Raw genomic sequence first — 20,562 nt, 5'->3', positions numbered from 1 at the left:
CCCGTTTCTTGGTTCAGCTTACGGTGAAGGACCGGTCGGAACCTGATCTAATTCGGCTCAAGAGCAGCCCCAAGAAACCGGGTTCGGCTCAAGAGTTCCAAATAGACGTGTAGTTACCATTCCTACAATCAAGGGAAAGCATAATGGCAATTCTGAGAATCCCAATTCAATAGTAATTTTCGATTTATTCAAATAAAAATTAATATTTATCAAAATCATGTTGTGGATTCACCCCAAAATTATGTCTTTTTCTCCCTTTGGAGCATAAAATGGAGGAGGGATGCCTCTCCTAGCCAACAATAGAAACAAGGGAGGGAGCTATCTTTATTCTACATGGAAACATTAATACCGATAGGAGGTGGGTTATCGATCTCCTCTTATTAGAAAACACAATAATACCCCTTTTGCTCTCTCCCTCTTTCCAAAAAATAAAAATTAAGATAATTTAAAATTAAGAACAACTCGGTCTAAATATCATTTTATAAATAATTAAAACGGGTTTGATTTATATTTATTAAATTATTCTTACACGTAATGTATTATTGTGTTATCTGTCTAACAAAAATAGCTTAATCCACATCATGGTAGTGGCTTAAATTAGATTAACACAAAAATTGGTTACGATTAAAATATGATTAATACAAAAAAAAATTGAATAAATTCAATATAAAATTATGAATTTTATAAAATTTTGGATGTGTAAAGCGAACAAATACTTGTTTCTTAACAAATATTGTGTAATTATTTTAACAAATACCCGCAAAGAACTAGGTATAATTTGTGAAAAAACCTATGAGATTTTAGGTTTTACCCTCTAAACCATTAAAAACATATAACTGGTCATTGGATGAAAAAGATAGAGCGAATGAATTAATTAAATTACTTGGATAGAAGCTCCCACCGTCCATCTTGTCCCTAACTACAAATATCACAATACACAAAATGACCATAGGGGTGTAACATTTAAATTATAATAATAGATAAAAATCAATCTTTTCATTATTTTTAAATTTTATCTAAAATTTTAATTAAAATGGCATTATCGTAGTTTAGTTTATCGTATGAGGAATTTGTATCTAGAGTTTAAAGTCGTATTTTTATTTTTTATAAAAACACCATTTTTATGAGTATTTTTTCATTAATATTATGACAATAGTATATTTATCATTTGTCTATAATAAATTATAATACTAAAGTTTGTACAGTTTTTTTTTTTTTTGGTCGTCTTTTGTACATGGGATGTTTGTCTCTTTGAATTTAATGAACCTTGTTGTTAAGTCACTAACATTATTGAGTTTGTATTGGGTTTTGAATGTAAACTTGTTGACTCTATACAGTAATCCAGGTGTTGCAAATCAAACCGATCCATGGTTCGTCTGTGCAATGTCGACTGACCGCTTTCGTCTTCAACCGGTTGATATGGTCTGAATCAGCCGGCCCATTGGTTTGTGATTTTTTAAGAAGACCTAGGTCGTTTCGGATCTACGTTTCACGTTTCCGTCAGTTGCTTCGTTTCGATTGGGAGTTTGCATTGGATCCAACGGAAAAGAACGGCTAAGAGATTTTCCTCTATGTCGTTCTTAGCAATAGCTCTGCTTTTCCTAGCAGTTATTTTAGCCGGTATTTTAACTTTTTGTTTTTTGTTTTACTCTCATTTACATCATTTTGCATCCAATTGAGTTTTCTTCGTTGTTAATTCCTAAAGCTTTTGAGTTTTGAAGACAATTGATCTAGTGCCGATTATTGTAAGTCTGTATTGAGATCTGATCCAGCATTTTCTGTTACGTCTACTTTCACAGTTTCTGCAAAGAAATCTGGGGATGTTACTGAACTGCAGATCGGCGTGAAGGTAGCTTTTACGGTCTCCTTTTCAATTTTTACTTCCTCAACTTAATCGTCCTTTATGTGCTTGTTTACTTTCAAACAGTTTCTTACTGTAAGATTTCTGTGATTTACGAAGTTCTGTTGATTTTAGGGCTTGAGTAATCCTAACTAGTTAGAATTCCTTGGTGATTTTGAACATCGAACTGTATTCGCACATTCAGAGCCGCATTTAATGTTGAATATTTGTTTGGGCTGTTTGAGGTATACTGTGAACGCAAGGAGCTGTTCGCCCACTGTTTGTCTTTTCAGGATGAGTTCTTCTAATCTATCACAAGAAGGGCCAGCAAAAAACTGTTTTTTAGCATGTAGTATTTCTAGCTTTTTAGTCCCTTTCAAAACTTAGCTTAGCTTCCAAAAAAGTGACAAACGTGGCGATTGAATTTTTAATGAATAAGGGATTGGACCTTTGGTTCTACTACCACGTGGGGACAAAAAAAGAAGAAAAAAAAACTACTACAGGGGATTTTTCAATGTGAGGTATTGGGTTCAATTCTCTGGTTATGGGGTTTCAAAATAAAAAAATTAAGAAACTTCTATTGGATGAGGCAAGTGTGTTTTGTGTCCTAAGATTTTACCAGTATAGTTTATAATGCTCTTTTCTTACTACCATAGTAGGACAAGGGAATGACCATTTCATGAATTAATGTTTGAAAACTGGATTGCTTCACAGACAGACCGTGATTCTTAAAAAACCACATTATAGAACAGTAGTAAAAAGTTACTTTGTCAGTGGGAAGTGGTTATTCATAGCTTTGTAGATGCCTCATGTTTGATATCTTTCTCTCCTACTACACCGTGTTCGAAATTTTTGTGCTGTTATAGCATCATGTTTGAAATTTTTGTATTCTTGTAGCATCATGTTTGATTATTGTTATTAGACAGGAGAATAAATTAACAGAAAGCGAGACCAAAATCTAAAGGTGAATGGTCAAGTTTGTGAGCATGAAGAGTTCATTGCTACTTGCTAGAATCTCTTCACCTTTTCAATAAAGTACCTGTAGGATCCTAAGTGGACTATTGAAATGTTGCTTTAAAGATCTGGATCTAGATTTCTATGTATTCACCAAGATTGTGTCATGTACAACTGGGAGATAGTATCTGTTAATTCATCAGGAATGTGCTGTGTTAACTGAAAGATAGATTCATTCAAACATATTTGGAACACAATAAGCTTAATTGCATCTGTCATTTAATCAACTACATTTTACTTTTTGCAGTATAAGCCAAAGTTTTGTGATATTCAGGCTCACAAGGGAGATACTATCAAAGTTCATTACCGAGTAAGTTGCCTTTCTGAATGCACTTGTTATGGAGTTAACAGTTACTTCACTATTATAGTCCTGACCAGATGAACCTCCATGGCAGGGAAAACTCACCGATGGCACTGTTTTTGATTCAAGCTTTGAAAGGGGTGACCCAATTGAGTTTCAACTTGGTAGTGGCCAAGTCATCAAAGGTGTGCTGATGTGGAAGTGTTCTATATAGCTTTCTTTTACGTCTTCCATATTTTTGTAATTTTTTTAGCTTTCTTTTATGGTTCTTCTGGTATTAATAATTATGTTGATTCATAGGCCAACTTAGAAAAAAAACATTGTTGCTTCATAGGCGTATGCTCGAGTGTAGGTAGGCATCTCTCACAGTGATAGTTTGAAACTTCAAGATGGGTCAATATCCTTTGTTCTGATAGGAGAAAAAGAATATGTTTTGTCAGTTTGGTGATTTCCTTAAGAAGATCTAATGTGTGAAAGTGGCAAATTTAGTGGGTAAAATAAATGATTTTCTTTCTTTCAGCAAAAAATGTCAGTGGTGGAGTTTTGCTAAAAGTCTGCCGCAACTTTATCAATTTGCTTTCTTTTCTTCGAGGAATTGTAAAATTGTCTATTTTAAACAAAACTTCCTTTAGATACCACTCCTTTCATTTAGATCTTGTTATGTGTCTCATGGTATGGCTTTTCCTTTTCTCATTATATGTAGTTGGGTGTTATATACACAATTTAAATACCGAGAAGTGTCAGCATTGGCATTATTGTATTAAGCTATTTAGATTGTTCCCTAGGAAGTATGCTATCATATTTTGCATGTAGTGAAAAAACTGTCTAAATGGCTCCTGTGAAGCCTCTAAATAGAGGGTGGTACCTATGTCCAGGTTGTGCAGCTTGTTCTGCAGGTTTCTCACTCATGTGACTTTCTCTTCTACAGAAACTTGAAGAGTGTTTTGCCATTGGTGGTTTAGGTTAATGCTGGAGGATCTAGTTTTAATATAAATATTTGTAGTGCATTGCGAAGGTTTTGTTGTTACGATAAGTTTTGAGTAGTCTATCTCCTTATATGGTTAAGCAGTTCCATAAACATTTGAGGGTATAGGAAACTTTGGGATTGTTGAATTAGATGATAACCATAAATGTTGGATTATAAAGAATACTATACTGCTCAATCAGCAAACTCAATTGTTGATTGCACTTGCAAATGAGGGTGCTTGACTTCAACATGCTGTGGTAGGGTTTTGGATGGGGGCTACCTTGGCCCTCCCAACCCTGTATTCTATTTGCTTGTTTCATAAATAAGTATGCCATTGAGAGAGTAAAATATATATTGATTTCCACAGGGTGGGACCAAGGACTCTTAGGAATGTGTGTGGGAGAGAAGCGAAAGCTGAAGATTCCTGCAAAACTGGGTTATGGAGACAATGGTTCACCACCTACAATTCCAGGTATTTATGTTTTCCTGAGTTGCAAAATTACTGTTTTTTGGATAATATAACCGCTTTGCTTAAAATTTGTTTTTATCTTAAAATGTCCTTTGGGATAATTGAATGAGAATTATGGTAGAAGTATAAGCCTGGCAGCAGTGTTGCAGTCCATGGGTTTATAGGGGAACTACTGAGGAGATAAATATGTAAATAAAATAAAATGTAAGAACTAGATGAGGACACATATGGTTGAGCTCTTGCAGTGCTCCAGTATTTGCAAACATGAAGTCATAGGCTCAAAGAACACATGAAAATAACTTCTCAATTGACCAAAAAGTGGAAAGAATAAAAGGAAAAGAAATCCATAAATGAGTCATCTTTTGCGACTTGACACAAGATGGATGATAAAGTTTTCCCCTTAAAAATAGCTCCATTCTGCCTTATTGGTGGTCCTCCAGTTTTGTTGTTGACAAATTGGTAGACTTATCAATATTCAGAGACAAAAAGAATCTCTTTGGTCAATACTCCAGAAAGTTACTTGCAAATCCTGCGAAACTTGTAGTGTCTAACATCATCCGTATATGTATATGTTTTTTGAAAATGTTAACATGGCCCAACCATCTGCAAAAAAATCCAGATATTGCTGTGTGTGCATCTTTTGGTGATCAAATTAAGCCTGGAATTGTATTTAAAACTATACATATAGATGGTTGATCCAATACGAAAAGTCATTTGGTGTGAAACATGTGAAACTCTATCTCAGCCATCCGATCATGATCCATGGCTATCTCAGCCGTCCAATCAGCGGCTATCGCAGCCGTCTGATCATGTTTTGCACCAAATAATTTTTCGTATTGGATCAGCCGCGTGTGTGTGTATATATATATATATATATATATATACACACACACAGAAAGCTAAACCTGGAATTTTGAAGTTATAAATAGATATATAACTAACATTTTTTGCAACCTAATTCGGCGTGATCAGTCTTGTTATTATTTTATTACCTAGGTGCACATGGCAAGTACTGATGCTTATTAGAAATGACCTTTTTCCTGTAATCTGTTTTTCCTCTGTAATAGTCCTAACTAAAGCATCCATTAGTCTTTTTTTTCGTGCTATTTAGTGCTTTAAAATCCTTAAACAGTAATACTTTCTATGGATTAAATAGGAAGAAAGTAAATTATGTGGTCCATTGCCCTGGTTCAACCATCTGCAAAAAAATCCAGATATTCAGAGACAAAAAGAATCTCTTTGGTCAATACTCCAGAAAGTTACTTGCAAATCCTGCGAAACTTGTAGTGTCTAACATCATCCATATATGTATATGTTTTTTGAAAATGTTAACATGGCCCAACCATCTGCAAAAAATTAAAAAGATATTGCTGTGTGTGCATCTTTTGGTGATCAAATTAAGCCTGGAATTGTATTTAAAACTATACATATAGATGGTTGATCCAATACGAAAAGTCATTTGGTGTGAAACATGTGAAACTCTATCTCAGCCATCCGATCATGATCCATGGCTATCTCAGCCGTCCAATCAGCGGCTATCGCAGCCGTCTGATCATGTTTTGCACCAAATGACTTTTCGTATTGGATTAGCCGTGTGTGTATATATATATATATATACACACACAGAAAGCTAAACCTGGAATTTTGAAGTTATAAATAGATATAGAACTAACATTTTTTGCAACCTAATTCGGCGGGATCAGTCTTGTTATTATTTTATTACCTAGTTGCACATGGCAAGTACTGATGCTTATTAGAAATGACCTTTTTCCTGCAATCTGTTTTTCCTCTGTAATAGAGTCCTAACTAAAGCATCCATTAGTCTTTTTTTTTGTGCTATTTAGTGCTTTAAAATCCTTAAACAGTAATACTTTCTATGGATTAAATAGGAAGAAAGTAAATTACGTGGTCCATTGCCCTGCTCCAAAATTTCCTGCCGAGTCCATCTTAATTAAGTCCATTCTTTTTCTTGCCTTTATTTGATGCGGGAGAGTTGAAGCTTTTGACCAAATTAAGCAAAATGGAGGTGTTGTTAAGGAAAAAGTTAACATATGAGGACAAATAAGGTTTTCAAGATGAAAAATACCGGCCTTTCTTTGGGTTTCATTTTATGTAATGAGTGTTTGGGGAGTTTGCTAATGCACTGGACATTTAAGTTATTCACATAGTAGTTGGAGAAAAGATGCATCTGTCATTTTCGTTATGTTTGTAAATTGCTAACAACGAGCATGTGCTGCAGCTAATGTTGGCTGGACTTAATTTTTGCCTTCTTTTCCTCATTTTATTATGAGTAGTTAATTGGAAACTGCCGAAGTTTCATAATATTTCATTTTTTCTGCTTGTATCTCTTTTCCTTTTTACCTCATGTGTGTATACAGGTTTGTGTAAGTTTAAGAGTTATTCACGTCTGTAACAAATGACAGGTGGAGCAACATTAGTTTTTGATACGGAGCTTGTAGCTGTGAATGGGAAAAAGCTAGATGGAGAGGAACCCACAGAAGATGATGAATTATAGATGAGGTAGTCGCACCTCTTCTGGTCTTTTGCCTTTAATTAATCTGGCAACTTATAAACTTCAATTTCCTTTGGGAAATACGAGCGCAGCTGTTCAATGACACTGAATTATATAGTCAAATTGCTTTTTAGCATTGGGAACGTTGGAAAATTCTTCTTCTTGACTTGTTACGGATGATCTGAGGACCCCAAATGGTAACTGTGAATTTTCAGTTAAAATCAGCAATGATCTTTTTCCCACCCAGGGTAGCTTTTCTGTCTGTAACTTGTGACGCCTCTCCATCGTAATGTGATAAGAGAAATATAAATTTGGTGGTTACTAGTACAGGGAACTCCACTGTCCCTTGGCCACGACCATCCTGCCCAGTGTTTTTCTGTACGAGGGATCCCATCCCCCCTCTGTTTGCTGTTGGTGAGAGCCAGGTCCAACTGATGCTAAAATTAGAGGGGAATGGATGACGAAGGAGGGCCCCTACGCCCTATTTGTTTTTAGCTAGTCTTTCTAATTTTTCTGGTGTTTGTATTTAAGACTCAAAGAAGGTACTCTTTTAAGTCTGGTTGAATCGGCTTGATAACAATAGAAATACTAGTTGAAGTCCCATGGTAGAAAGCTTCCTTCTGACCATCAGTATATTCATCTTATTGAGAACTTGTGTTCGCTGTTACGATTAAATAGCGTCAGTCGTGGCACCAAAAAGCCAAGAATGTTACATGTTTCCCTTGGCTATTAATTACCCACGTTAGCTGTTCGAGTCCGCATTGAACAATGAGTCATTATTGACCATCACGGTGCCTAATCTTACAACTCTACCTTTCCTACAATAGTTTGATTTTAATTTTGTTTGTATCTTGCTCCATATAATAGTTTACAAATAAATTATATAGTATTTAAAAATTAAAATTATAATTAAAAACTTAAAAATAGAAGAAATGTAAAACAATTGAAGCCTGAAATGAAACACCTTTTTTATATCAATCTCTCTACAAATGGTAAGAGTGGCAAGGCTGATATTTGTGAACTCAAACCCAGCTTTTGGAAGCTTTGGACCAGGATGCACGACTCTCCAGAATCCCAGCTCTCGACCCATCTGGACCCTTGATGGAGCCTTATAGAACTCTCTAGAACCCTAACTCTCCCGCACTCTCTCTCTACTCACTCTATAAAACCTACCCCTTCACCTGCTTTGTCTTGCATAGGAAAAGCTTGTTCGAACGATCACGCCATTCTGGTCGCATTTTGTGCTATCGGATTTTGGTACACTCCCGGTTAGACTCGTTACGACTAGGTTAATTTTCTCCGATTCCGGAAGCCATGGATGAGGATTTCGATCTCCCGGCCCCTGAGGAGATGCCCGGTGACATGGATCTTGGGGATGATAACCCGATTTTGAAAGTCGGGGAGGAGAAAGAGATCGGTAAGCAGGGGTTAAAGAAGAAGCTCGTGAGGGAGGGACAGGGCTGGGATACGCCCGAGGATGGTGATGAAGTGGAAGGTATGTTTCTCTGGTTGCAGAGTGTTTTACTAGTCTGAGTGGGGTTTATGTGGAGAGGGGTTTCCTGATTGGGGGTTGATTTCTGTTGTGTTCAGTTCACTATAAGGGGACGTTGTTGGATGGAACCCAGTTCGATTCGAGCAGAGACAGGGGCACACCATTCAAGTTCAAGCTTGGCCAAGGTAGTTTTTTTTTTGTATTTATATTTGTATTTTTTATTTGACATGTTTTATAACGATTGTTGGGTTTCATTTGCTGATTATTGACTTTTTCATAACCTTTTAAGTTGATGAATTTTGCTGCTCATGACTATGTTGTATTGGCGATATATAACCGCTTTTTAGGCGCGTTTATGAGATCAATGGTACCGAGAAGATTTGATCATTTCTATATTAGATCTCTTGGTTGTGCTAGCCTCATCGTCTTCAAAATCCTTACGGTTCTAGTGTGTTCGGACCTTGTTCAACTGCTCATCTTTGTTATGTCACATTATCTTGGTAACACCTATTAGTCAGAGATTGGCTTAATTTTTACCGTTTGTTGTCATGCAAAGTCCAAAGCAAATGATATTATCTAAACCATAGAGATTGCTCACTTCAATGGTTTGATGCCTCCCTTTGTGTCTCTCTCACTTGCGAATTTTCTGAACAATGGTAGGCCAAGTGATAAAGGGATGGGACCTGGGTATAAAGACCATGAAGAAGGGGGAGAATGCCATCTTCACAATTCCTCCGGAACTTGCTTATGGCGAGTCTGGCCATCCTCCCACTATTTCCCCCAATGCTACTCTACAGTTTGATGTCGAGTTACTTTCTTGGTCTAGTGTGAAAGACATTTGTAAGGACGGAGGTATCTTTAAGAAGATTGTCAAAGAAGGCGAGAAGTGGGAAAATCCAAAAGATGCAGATGAGGTGTATGGTACGTCCATCTTCACTGATATTCTCGATGTTAGTTTTATGCTGTTGTTGCTTGTGTTTTAGTTTAGTTAGATAGCGAGGTGAAAGTGTTCTTTTTGTGCAGTGAAATATGAAGCACGTTTGGATGACGGAACTATTGTCTCAAAATCTGACGGGGTGGAGTTCACTGTTAATGAAGGTGAGTGTCTTTCATGGGTTTTATAACCATAATAACTGTTACTTCTAGCTATTTAATTGATTTGATTCTGTGCTGCTATCATTCATGCCAGGTTATTTCTGCCCTGCATTGGCTAAAGCTGTGAAAACGATGAAGAAGGGGGAGAAGGTTCTCTTAACAGTTAAACCACAATGTACGTTAACTCCAAAACAGCTGCTGCTTGAAGTTTCATTCTGAAGTGAATATAATCCACGTGTGCTAGTTACTGATATTTGTACCCATGTTTCTGGACAGATGGTTTTGCAGAGAAAGGTAGACCAGCATCTGGTAATGAAGCTGCTGTACCCCCCAATGAAGTTCTCCATGTAGATCTTGAGTTGGTTTCTTGGAAGACAGTTACAGAGGTTACCACAGATAAGAAGGTATTGAAGAAGATTTTGAAGGAAGGAGAAGGCTATGAAAAGCCAAATGAAGGGGCTGTTGTAGGAGGTATGTAAGCTAGCTAGAGATTTATTTACACTCTGACTTGAGAATTAGAAGATTTCTGGTTATAGTTTCCTGTTAAATGAGTTTTCTGTGATCATGTAGTCAGTTGCGGTTGATTGATTTGCAGTTAAACTGACTGGAAAGCTGGGAGATGGAACGGTGTTTACGAAGAAAGGGCATGGAGAGGAGATCTGTTTGAATTCAAAACTGATGATGGTAACTAAAAAATTCCTTGGTTCTTGTTTCCTTCACAGAAAAACTCTTGACTACTAACGTTTTTAGTTTTATTTCCTTTGACAACTCCTGCTATCATGTTTGGACAGAGCAAGTTATAGATGGACTTGACAGAGCTGTGTTGACCATGAAGAAGGGTGAAGTTGCTCTGGTGATTGTTGCACCAGAGTATGCCTTCGGTTCTTCCGAGTCTAAGCAGGAATTAGCTGTGGTGCCTCCTAATTCGACTGTATACTATGAAGTGGAGCTTGTTTCTCTTGTTAAGGTATGTGGTTGCATAAATTGCCTATATTATCGGTGTCACGTCATTGTTGTTAGCTAGCAGATGTTCCGAAGTTTCTCAAATAAGAAGTGGTTCTTTTGCTTTTAGGATAAGGAATCATGGGATATGAACAATGCCGAGAAAATTGAAGCTGCTGGGAAGAAGAAGGAAGAGGGAAATGCACTATTCAAGGCGGGAAAGTATGAGAGAGCTTCCAAGAGATATGAGAAGGTATAATAGTTAAATTTGTCTTCGTGAATCAGTGGTTTAAAGTTTAAGCTGTCTCAGTATTTAACGCGAAAATGCTGAATTTGCAGGCGGCCAAGTTTGTGGAGTATGATTCTTCATTCAGCGAGGAGGAGAAGAAACAATCCAAGGCACTTAAAGTCTCTTGCAACCTTAATAATGCAGCATGCAAGCTGAAGCTGAAAGATTACAAACAGGCGGAGAAGCTTTGCACAAAGGTGTGTTTACATCAGATAATTTTCTCAAGCAATGCCATATGTAGGCTTTTCATGTTGTAGCTGATTGGTTTAACCTCTTTGGGGGTGGTGGAATGAACAGGTTTTGGAAGTGGAGAGCCGGAATGTGAAGGCCCTCTACAGAAGAGCTCAAGCATATATCCAGCTGGCCGACTTAGATTTGGCAGAGTTAGACATAAAGAAAGCTCTTGAAATAGAACCAGAAAACAGGTGAGCTTTGATGGGTTGTGTATGTTTTGGAGAGGCCTCCCTCCACCTGAGAGGGACAAACAAACTTGAGAAGATCATTACTAATTACGACTGGTTTTTTATGCAGGGATGTGAAATTGGAATACAGGACTCTGAAAGAGAAGATGAAGGAATATAACAAGAAGGAAGCAAGATTCTATGGAAATATGTTCGCAAGGATGAGCAAATTGGAGCATCTTGACAGCAACGTAAGTAACATGATCTGTTATAATTCACACTGTTCTTGCTATCTGAGCTTTTACTAATTTGCGTGTACTCATTATTGCAGAAGTCTGCCTCAGCTGCTACCCAACCTGAATCGGAGCCCATGAGCGTCGACAGTGCAGCTTAGTTTAACCACTCTAGTCTCTGCTGGATGTCAAGCTGGGTCCTGAGTCTTTTAATTTCTTCGGTTTTCTAGATCAACTTCCTATCTGAAAAAAAAATGTGATGGGTTGTGCATCTGATTGTTACACATAAATGGGAGATGCTGCGTAGTGACTACTTTGTGGTTCAGTGTTTTGAAACTTTCTTTCAATTTTCAACGAGTTAATCTCAGCTAGTAACATGTTTTAATTATAATAAATATTTTAAAATTAGCAAAAAATCTCAAAGAAAATTGGCAAGCATCCACCCGATTGGCCAAACACTATCTGGGTAGGTTCACCCACGGGTTTGATGACCGGTTCGGTTCTGTAGCACTCAGGGTCGCTGGAATTTGCCGCTACGACGGTTCATGGGCAATCTGAAGACGACAAGAGCTTCGATTTCGTTCACTTTTGAAGTCAGCCCGCCAAAACCAACGAACGCTTCGCTCGATCGGTGAAACCGACAGAGCTAACAGTCTCATACAGCCAGAAGGCAGCTGAAACAAAAATGGCATTCCAACCAGAAGCCGCATATCACTACCAGTCGTGGCGCGAAGACGACGATGGAGCAGGAGAAGAAGATGATGCAGTGGAGTTTCTTCCTCTGCCTCATAGCTGCCCTCACGGCCACAGATCTTCGCTCAATCTCCAAACCACCCAAGGGGGGACAATATGCCTCGTCTGTTTCTCTAATCTCCTTTCCTCACCGGCCTCCCTCTCTATCCACGTCTCCTTCGCTGTTTCACAGCTCTCCGAGGCCATCCGAAGCCCTTCCTTTCTCCAAACCCTCCACCGCTTCCACGCCCGCCTCCTCGTCTCTCCGTTAGTACACGCCCTCGCTTCCTCCGATGATGAGGCCCTCGCGCGCCAGATTATCGACCTACTCTGTGATCTCTGTGATTCGTCGTCCACCGGTGGAGCTGATGATTCCTTGTCAGGAGAGTTCGTTGCGCGTGCTTCCGATTGTATCTCCTCCGGATCGCTGGCATGGAGTCAGCGGTTGATCTACATGGTTCATTTCTACTTCATCATTTCGTTTATGCAATTTTACTGTTTTTTTTATGTGTTTTCTTTCTTCGCGTAAAAGATTCGTTTTTACCTTTTTGTTGACTGGATTTTCCGTCTTGCTCCGTTGTTGTATCGAGGCTACATTTAGGATATATCGGATCCCTATGGGCTCAGACTCAGACTGCTTACGAAAAGCAGAATATCGGATCAGGTCATTGATGTGAGCTGTACCAGAAGCATGCGCCGGATATAAAATTCTATATATAGGAAAAACTTGACTCAGTTGTCCGGATAGAGAAGAAACTTGAACTTAGTTAATTCTCATGGCAAGTGTGTAATGTGTTTCTGATCAATTCATCGCGTTTACGGCAAAAGTCGGTCAGTAGCCAGAAAGCGTGATGATTGAGCCGTTGATGACGTGATTCGATTAGAGTTGGACAGTTAGTCTTATACCTGTAAATGTCCAACCGGTTTGTTAAGAGTTAAAACAAATGCTGTCTAATCACAATGAAGGGAACTCAATGGCCAAGAACTTTCAGTGTTGGTGTACTGTAGTCGGGTTTGCTATTAAGGCGAAAACTAGTAAATTACATATATAACTTGGTGCCATGTGTCTAACTGGGGCTCGCATAACTGTGCAGCTCCATTGCTTAGGGGTACTACTAGACCGCCATGCTGACAATAATCCTTCCGCCCACATTAATGACAGAGTTGCGCTCATCTCCAGCCTCATGAACGGTCTTCGGTTGCCAAGGTGATGTCAGTTGAATCCCTTCACAAAATACTGTATTTGCTGGGGACTGTCACTCTCGTTGTAGTTGCTTCATTCCTTAACTTCTGTCTTTACTCTTCTTCTTTGGTTTGCCCAGTGATGAGATCCGTGGGGAAGTCTTATTTGTTCTTTATAAGCTATCCATCCTTCAAGAGGAAGAGGATGATGATTTCTCATGCTTCTGCCCCAAGCTTGTAAATCTTTCTTTGGAAGCTCTGATCAAGACAGAAAATGATGATGTCCGAATTAATTGTTTAGGTAAGTAACTTTTTTATCATCCTTTTATGTGTTTAGCCTTCCTATGCCAAATGCCAAATAATTTTGTCAAATATAAGCATCATATATTAGATATTCCAAAATGTATTAGATGACAATAATTCATTCTGTATAGTGACAGTTGTCTTGTTTAATTCTACAGCTCTACTGACAGTGTTAGCTCGAAAGGGACACTTAGAACACTCATTTTCAAGTCAGCATCGTAGTGGTAATCCATGGGAGGCAGATGACCTCATGGAAAATTCAGAGGTTGTGGGTAATGTACCTTTGGTTACCTTGTTTGCTGATGCCATAAAAGGTCCGTTACTCTCTTCTGATCACCAAGTACAGATGTGTGCGTTAGACTTGATCTTTCATTCCCTATCAGCGGATACCGTTCCCATTAAACAAACGCACGTCTTCTTTGAGGAAAATATCTCAGACTATATATTTGAAGTACTGAGATTGTCAGGTGATCCAATTTGAATACAGCTGACTCCACTATTTTGGACTAACAAAATTTGAGTTGAGTACTGAATTTCTTGTTTTTATTTCTATATTTTTTGGACATATTGCCAGGAAATAAGGAACCTTTGATAATTTCATGCATCCGAGTTCTCGGACTGTTAGCAACAGCAGAGCAGGCTTTTAGAAAAAGTCTCGTTATTGGATTTCCCACCCTAATTTTAGTTCTGAAGTATGTAGCAGAAATACCGCTCCATCCAACTCAAGCTGACTTGGTGAAACTTATTCTGAGTTGCCTTACGGATTGCCCAGGTGTAGTTTCTACAATACAAATTGAGGAGCTTGCCTTGATCTTGTCGGGAATGTTCAGAAGGGATGCCAATGGAGAGATAGGAATGTTACCAGAAACTTTCACTAATGCCTGCACCACATTTGTAGCTCTCCTGAAGTTGCCCTCTTCTCTTGTGGTTCCAAAATTAACAGCATCAGTTCAAGAAGTGTCAAAAAATGCAGTTCTACCCTCTCTATCTGCACCACAAAGCCATCCCAGTCAAGTGGTGTTGTACTCGTTATACCTTTTGAAAGAATCATATGCATACTGCTATGCAGACAATTCCAACATAAACTCTGAGACTATGAAATTATCTACCTCTATCATACACATATGTGAAACCAATCTACTGCCTTGGTTGAAAAGGGAGCAATATGACATGGAGGATGAGGAGAACATTCTGGGAGTATTTGAAACTTTCCATTCAATATTAATTCAGGGCTCTGAAATTCAAACAGCTAAATTTGCAAAAACTCTGGCATCCTCATCATGGTTTAGCTTATCCTTTGGATATTTGGGTTTGTTTCCATCCAACAAGATGAAACTCAGAGTGTATTTGCTGCTCAGTTCAATAATTGACAGCATTTTGGGACATGGACGTGGGCAACCCATTCGAGATGCTTCTCTACATCTCCCACCTGATCCCCTAGACTTGTTATATCTACTTGGGCAGAAGAGCACAGATGGTTCAGACTTAGTTTTGTGTCAAACTGCAGTACTCACAATATTATATGCCAGTTCATTGCATGATGAAAGGTAAAAGAAGTTGAAACTGATATATTCTATCACTAGTTCTACCTACAGTTTCTTTAGTCAACTTCTTATAGTTTTCTCCTCAGACTTGCAGATGAGAAACAAGTTTTGGCTTCTTTAGAGCAATGTATTCTTGTCAACTGTACAGGATTCTTATGCGAAATTGCTGATTCTACCACATTGTCTGAACTGATCCATCTATACAGCCTCCTTAGAGGAGCACATGTGAAGAACCAGAAATCCTATAGTCAAGAAGCAGAGAAACTCCTGTTTCTCCTAATGGTTGAAAGAGAATGGGATTTGCTTCCAGAACTAATTCACCCTGCAGCATTGAGATGGCTATTTCAACAGGACAAGATCAACAAAACCTTGTCTAATAATGTTCTAAGCTTTTGTAGACTGATAAGTATTAGTAAAGCCAGAAGTAGCCATGGAAACCAGCAGCCACGGGCGATAAGTACCCAACAGATTGCTGAGTTGGTGGCATCTGGAGATAATTTTGCAGCAAGTATCATTGTATCTCTTCTTAGGCAAGTTTCCGAAAGTGGAAACAAAGAGGATACAATATCTGTGGTTAGTCTCATAATAAAAATGATCAATATCCATCCTGCTGCTTCAGACCAATTTTGCCTCCATGGCATTGGTGATACTATTCGAAGCATGTACTTTTCAAAGTACTCCATTGGCCTCTTTACCACTTGCTCACTTATGATCTTTAACATTCTTCATTCAGCAAATTCAACAAAACTCTTGCAGCATGATGCTTGGCTTTCAATTACTATACAGGTATTTCATACACCCCTGTTGCTGATTGATTCTTTTATGTAAACAAACAAAACCAATAAGGATCCAATGGTTCTCTAAACTAATGATTGATTCTCTTCTTTCTAGCTGCTAAATCTTCTGACCCCCGAACTGGCTGCTGACACATGTCATCAAGAAGAATATTTGCTAATGAGCATCTTGTCTCTAATTTTACACCATTCTACCAAGCAATCACTCAAAGAAGCTTCATCAGCAATACTGCTAAGTAATGCGCTGATTGCTGCTGTTAAAAACATAATCCAAACAGCCTGTGCAAAGGGCTCTGCTCTAGCTGATCACAATGAAGAAACAAGCTGTGGAGAGACGATAATCTATGTGCTTCTGATTTACTTTTTCTCTTTAAAAAGGCAAGTGGTTTACATTCTTGCAGCCACTTGATTTCCCATACGAATCTAAAAGCTAACTCACGCGTCTGCTCTTCAGCTGTCATGCACTTTTACAAGGTACTTTGGACTGGCAAGATTTTTTTCAATCTTCCAGTGGGATCCAGCCTCTTTCTGTCATCAGAATATGCTGCGATGACTTGTGCAAACTCATATATTTTGGGTCAGCTGAAATCAAGTGGGTTGCTTCACAGTGCCTGTTAGAGTTGCTGACAAGAATATCAGATCAGAGAAGTGTAAAACATGAAGAGCTCAAGTGTCCTGTTAGGTACCTTCAATCTGTTGTGGCAGTACTAGAAGGTTTTATCTTTCATGGAGACACTAGAGTAGCTACAAACTGTGGATTGTGCTTATCAATTATTTTTGGATGGGTGAAGCTGGGTTCACCAGAACAAATAGCAGTTCAGGAAGACAAGTGGTGTAGACTTGTTGTGGATGAGTTGGCTATGTCAATAGCAGCTCCGAGTTTTGTGTCAAAGTCGTTCACAGATCAGTCCAAGGCTGCATATCATGTTGCCAGGGCGTTGCTTAAACTAAATCAAGTGCTGAAGTGGGTGCAGTATGTATTTGATGCTTCCTGCATCTCCAAGATAATTGGCAACCTCTCAACAAGTTCTGTAACTGTAGAGACGGTCCAGCTTTTTCGAGAGTTAGCAGCCCAAAACTACTTAAATGATAAGCAGATTGCGGGTCTAAATCATGTTTTTCAGGTAAAAAAGAATTTTCATCAATTTATTTGTCCAAACAGGTACATTATCCACAGTGGAGTTTCCTAGGATTTCTAATTCATCTACACGAGGCAGAGTAAGACATCAGGAAATGTTAGCCCCCTCAAATGGAAATTCCATGGAGATGTCATGTGTAGTGAGCCATTGATGTTGCATCTGCATAGCATTGAAGGCCACTGATTGAAAATTTCCAGCTGTGGTGAGCCATGTGCTGAGCATCTTTTGGTTTTGGCACTCTGATGAGGATAACAGTGACTGCATTGACAGGGGGACCAACCTGACTGCACCCTGTTTTAGACGGAGAGAGGAATGGGTTAAGAGTGAAACCCGCTACACCAATAGGTTTCACAAAAACCTGTGGATACTTGCGGTTTCTCACTCTCTCACACACAATTACATACACACACACACACAGATATCAGGGCATGCTTGAATACAAAGCAAGACAGACTTCGGGCTTTTCAATTTCAAATCATTCAAACCTTTTTCGTTCACATTTTGACATTTCCTTTTCTATTTCCATAAAAAATTTATGTTCATATTTTAGAAACAAAAGAATATACTTTCTACAAGAAAACTGTCTTATTATCACTTTTGAGTTTATGTAGAGTAGTATGTAGAATCAAAGTCAAATTCCAAAACTTTTACCCCATCCGCAACTGGGTTGGTTGAAACATCTTTATCATCATTCAAAATAGGCATGTAGCTTAGATACTGAGAGGACTTGGCAATCTCACCAAAGTAATGACACATACCGGCATTCACTGGGAAAAAAAGAGAAAACTATCAGCTACTAAATTCTTCTTTTGGCATTGCAGGCATGTAGAGAACATGCATACATGGAGAGCAACCAAGAGCAATGTATACAAGAGCACTTTGACCAGGTGGTTTTCATCCCTGATGATTTGAGAAAGTTACCCCGGATGCTCATGCATCTGATGTCATCTACATGTGGAAACTGTGATATTCAAATCGAGAAGAAGAGATTGCTGGAAGAAATTGAAAAGTTCTTCCTTCAGTCACGTGAAAGAGAATTACAAGAATAGCTTAAAGATCCAGTCATTTCTTTCAAAGTTGCATCCTTATAACCAGATATCTGAGTACAACTCCCATTACAATTGAAATTGCAAAGCTGCAATACAAGTAGTATATACCACAGCAACTCAAATTGCAAAATGTTTGAGTGGATTATTAGAACCTTGCTTGAGTTGGGGATATCCTCTGTTTTGAAATTAAATTTATTAGATCACCATACGTCCACGCTTTTTTCTCCCTTGTTCTACAGCCAAGAGCAGTGTAGTGTTCTTCACAACTTTTCAGAAAGAACCCTTTACCAAAAGCAGTCAGAACTAATGGATCAGTGTTCAGCTCTGCTTTTTCTTTTAAAAATCCCATTTTTCGCCATTCTTCTAAAGCTTCATAACGAATCAACTGAGCTTCATATGCATCAAATGCAACACCAACAGCTACTATATCAGGTTTTATTTTTGTTGATCGAAACTGGTAGAGCAAGTTAGATAAGCGTCTTGAATCTTTCATCTTCAGAAGAGCTAATGCAATAATGTTCATACATGATATGTTTAGTCCAGCTTCAGAAGTTTCCATTTCTTGGATGATCGATTCCATGCCCTTACGGCTGAGAACACAAGCACTTGAAAGTAGCAGAAGACACCAAACCAGGTCAGTTTTCCCAATTTTACAGGCAAGTGAAAGTCCCAATTCCTCTAACCTGGAAAACCTGTAATTCTCTATGTATACTCTAGCTATTTTCCTTACCATATCCTCCGTCAAATAGGCGTCTGAGTTCAAAATCTTATGGTAAAATTTCTCCATTTTCTCCAGGATTCCAAAATCAGCATAAGCATCTAGCATTGCGACCAAAGTTGATGGCTGCAAGCTCATCCTCTTTGAGAGAACAGTTTGGTACACTTCTTCCATTTTTGCAAGCAAACCCCCTCTAGCAAAAGCTCTAATGAGTATATTATATGTAACATGGTCAGAATGACACCCCTCCGACTCCATTTTCTTCACACACTTGCACATCTCATCATACATTTTGAACTCCCCATATGCTTGAATAAGTCCATCATATGTTTCAGGATCCAGAACCAAATCATCTTGTACTATCTTTCTAAGAAAGAATCCGGCTTTTTCAAAATCTCCCTTCTTAGCATACCCATGAATGATGAAATTGTAGATTTTGACCGATGGCTTAAGACCATAGCTAGCCATCTCGTGGAGTGCTGAGACTGCTTCAAGCATCAGACCTTCCATACTCAAAAGCTCCATCAACTTCATATAGTTATATTCGTTGATTCGAGCATTCTCTATGTTCTTCCAGTAATCAAAAACCTGCCTAGATAACTCAAATTTTCAATAAAAGAAACATTACATACAGAATAAGTGCAGCAGGCGTGTGGTTCAATTACTGTTTGTTCTAACCAACAATTTTGCTCAACTAGGTTAAACTCAACTATTTCAACCTTCTACCATTCAACTCCAAAATTTTCAAACCCAAGAGATATATGTTCACCCACTCCATAAATTTAAAGCAGCTTCTAATTTTTCCCATTTTCCCTATTAGTTTCCAGAAAACTCCCAACCCCAAAGAACGCAACATTCAAGAAAAAATAAAATAAAATAGACAAGGGTATAAGGAAACCAAAACCTGGAGGGCCTCTTTAATCCGAAATGTTTCTTTAAGATAATTCATAACAGCCCAGAAGTGTTGTTTGCTCCAGTCTCCTTCATCCTTTAGCAGTTGAAGAGGGTCTGAGCCTTTTCTCCTGAGCTTGGCGAGCAAGGCCCTGAGCGACTGGTTTTGATGGAAGGAATCTACCAAGAGGGTGGTGTGTTGTGCTGAGAAATTCTGGGGCGTTTCAGGCTTTGGGGTTCCGTATGTTGGCGGTGCGGAAGAGATGCCGGCTGCTTTGTAGGATGTACAGTTGAGAATTTTGAAAGGTTTGTTGGAGCTGTAGCTATGTAATAGCAGGGTCGCCATTGTCGTCGCAGTCCAGTCTGGGCTGCTGCGACTTGCAGCGAGTTGATGGCCCTGAAACGACGACATGCTACGTTTTGAATCCCCTGTAAATGGCCCAGCTTACATGGCTCCTGGGTTGGCTTCGAGGCAGATTTTTTTCTAAAACTCAGAAGCTATCCCCTGAAACAGACCTTAGTAGTCCCTAAAACCTACTTCCAGCAAAACGCATGCATTTCTTCATCAGATTTTCAAGATTGATCGCCAAAAATAAGTTATCACTATTTTGTACACTAGACAATAGGAGAAAAGTTTGGCTACACAAAACGTATG

The 20,562-nt window shown here is 38.6% G+C and overlaps 4 protein-coding genes across 4 annotated transcripts; 3 read left to right on the top strand and 1 right to left on the bottom strand.

The window, feature by feature from the left end:
• The first annotated feature begins 1,442 nt into the window (after nucleotides 1-1,442).
• On the top strand, nucleotides 1,443-7,345 carry LOC137962752 (peptidyl-prolyl cis-trans isomerase FKBP15-2-like). The gene is made up of 6 exons (XM_068809802.1): nucleotides 1,443-1,620; nucleotides 1,800-1,849; nucleotides 3,102-3,164; nucleotides 3,250-3,340; nucleotides 4,490-4,594; nucleotides 7,015-7,345. The coding sequence occupies exons 1-6, from the start codon at nucleotides 1,572-1,574 to the stop codon at nucleotides 7,104-7,106; spliced, it is 450 nt and encodes a 149-aa protein (XP_068665903.1). The 5' UTR covers nucleotides 1,443-1,571; the 3' UTR covers nucleotides 7,107-7,345.
• Nucleotides 7,346-8,280: 935 nt separating this feature from the next.
• Nucleotides 8,281-11,922, top strand: LOC137952379 (70 kDa peptidyl-prolyl isomerase-like). Its single transcript, XM_068799536.1, is given in 14 exon segments — nucleotides 8,281-8,598; nucleotides 8,694-8,780; nucleotides 9,256-9,516; nucleotides 9,619-9,693; nucleotides 9,785-9,865; nucleotides 9,967-10,161; nucleotides 10,286-10,342; nucleotides 10,345-10,374; nucleotides 10,482-10,657; nucleotides 10,763-10,885; nucleotides 10,972-11,118; nucleotides 11,219-11,346; nucleotides 11,453-11,573; nucleotides 11,654-11,922. Coding segments are annotated over 14 exon segments (1,725 nt in total). The 5' UTR covers nucleotides 8,281-8,417; the 3' UTR covers nucleotides 11,717-11,922.
• Nucleotides 11,923-12,184: 262 nt separating this feature from the next.
• Nucleotides 12,185-18,436, top strand: LOC137962728 (protein PUTATIVE RECOMBINATION INITIATION DEFECT 1). Its single transcript, XM_068809764.1, has 9 exons — nucleotides 12,185-12,744; nucleotides 13,382-13,494; nucleotides 13,610-13,770; nucleotides 13,931-14,239; nucleotides 14,347-15,319; nucleotides 15,403-16,102; nucleotides 16,208-16,488; nucleotides 16,565-17,234; nucleotides 18,071-18,436. Exons 1-9 carry the CDS (start codon nucleotides 12,241-12,243, stop codon nucleotides 18,296-18,298), a joined length of 3,939 nt encoding a protein of 1,312 aa, XP_068665865.1. The 5' UTR covers nucleotides 12,185-12,240; the 3' UTR covers nucleotides 18,299-18,436.
• LOC137962735 (pentatricopeptide repeat-containing protein At4g14190, chloroplastic) lies at nucleotides 18,219-20,396 on the bottom strand. Its single transcript, XM_068809777.1, has 2 exons — nucleotides 19,921-20,396; nucleotides 18,219-19,604 (listed from the first exon to the last, which is right to left on the bottom strand). The coding sequence occupies exons 1-2, from the start codon at nucleotides 20,317-20,319 to the stop codon at nucleotides 18,444-18,446; spliced, it is 1,560 nt and encodes a 519-aa protein (XP_068665878.1). The 5' UTR covers nucleotides 20,320-20,396; the 3' UTR covers nucleotides 18,219-18,443.
• Nucleotides 20,397-20,562: the final 166 nt, after the last annotated feature.

This window comes from Aristolochia californica, unplaced genomic scaffold (assembly GCF_029961685.1).
Source record: "Aristolochia californica isolate CCGP_79_NKW_82.1479 unplaced genomic scaffold, dmAriCali1.0.hap1 SCAF_1, whole genome shotgun sequence".
Classification (NCBI taxonomy): Eukaryota; Viridiplantae; Streptophyta; class Magnoliopsida; order Piperales; family Aristolochiaceae; genus Aristolochia; species Aristolochia californica.
Note: the sequence above shows the minus strand (reverse complement) of the source record. Positions and strands in the feature narration are given on the sequence as shown.

Coding starts and splice junctions, on each gene's coding strand:
- LOC137962752 (XM_068809802.1), top strand. CDS start 1,572: ATGTCGTTCTTAGCAATAGCTCTGCTTTTCCTAGCAGTTATTTTAGCC. Junction 3,165..3,249: donor CTATCAAAGTTCATTACCGA/GTAAGTTGCCTT, acceptor CCTCCATGGCAG/GGAAAACTCACCGATGGCAC. Junction 4,595..7,014: donor TTCACCACCTACAATTCCAG/GTATTTATGTTT, acceptor AACAAATGACAG/GTGGAGCAACATTAGTTTTT.
- LOC137962728 (XM_068809764.1), top strand. CDS start 12,241: ATGGCATTCCAACCAGAAGCCGCATATCACTACCAGTCGTGGCGCGAA. Junction 14,240..14,346: donor TGAAGTACTGAGATTGTCAG/GTGATCCAATTT, acceptor ACATATTGCCAG/GAAATAAGGAACCTTTGATA. Junction 15,320..15,402: donor AGTTCATTGCATGATGAAAG/GTAAAAGAAGTT, acceptor TTTTCTCCTCAG/ACTTGCAGATGAGAAACAAG.
- LOC137962735 (XM_068809777.1), bottom strand. CDS start 20,319: ATGTCGTCGTTTCAGGGCCATCAACTCGCTGCAAGTCGCAGCAGCCCA. Junction 19,605..19,920: donor GGATTAAAGAGGCCCTCCAG/GTTTTGGTTTCC, acceptor TTATCTAGGCAG/GTTTTTGATTACTGGAAGAA.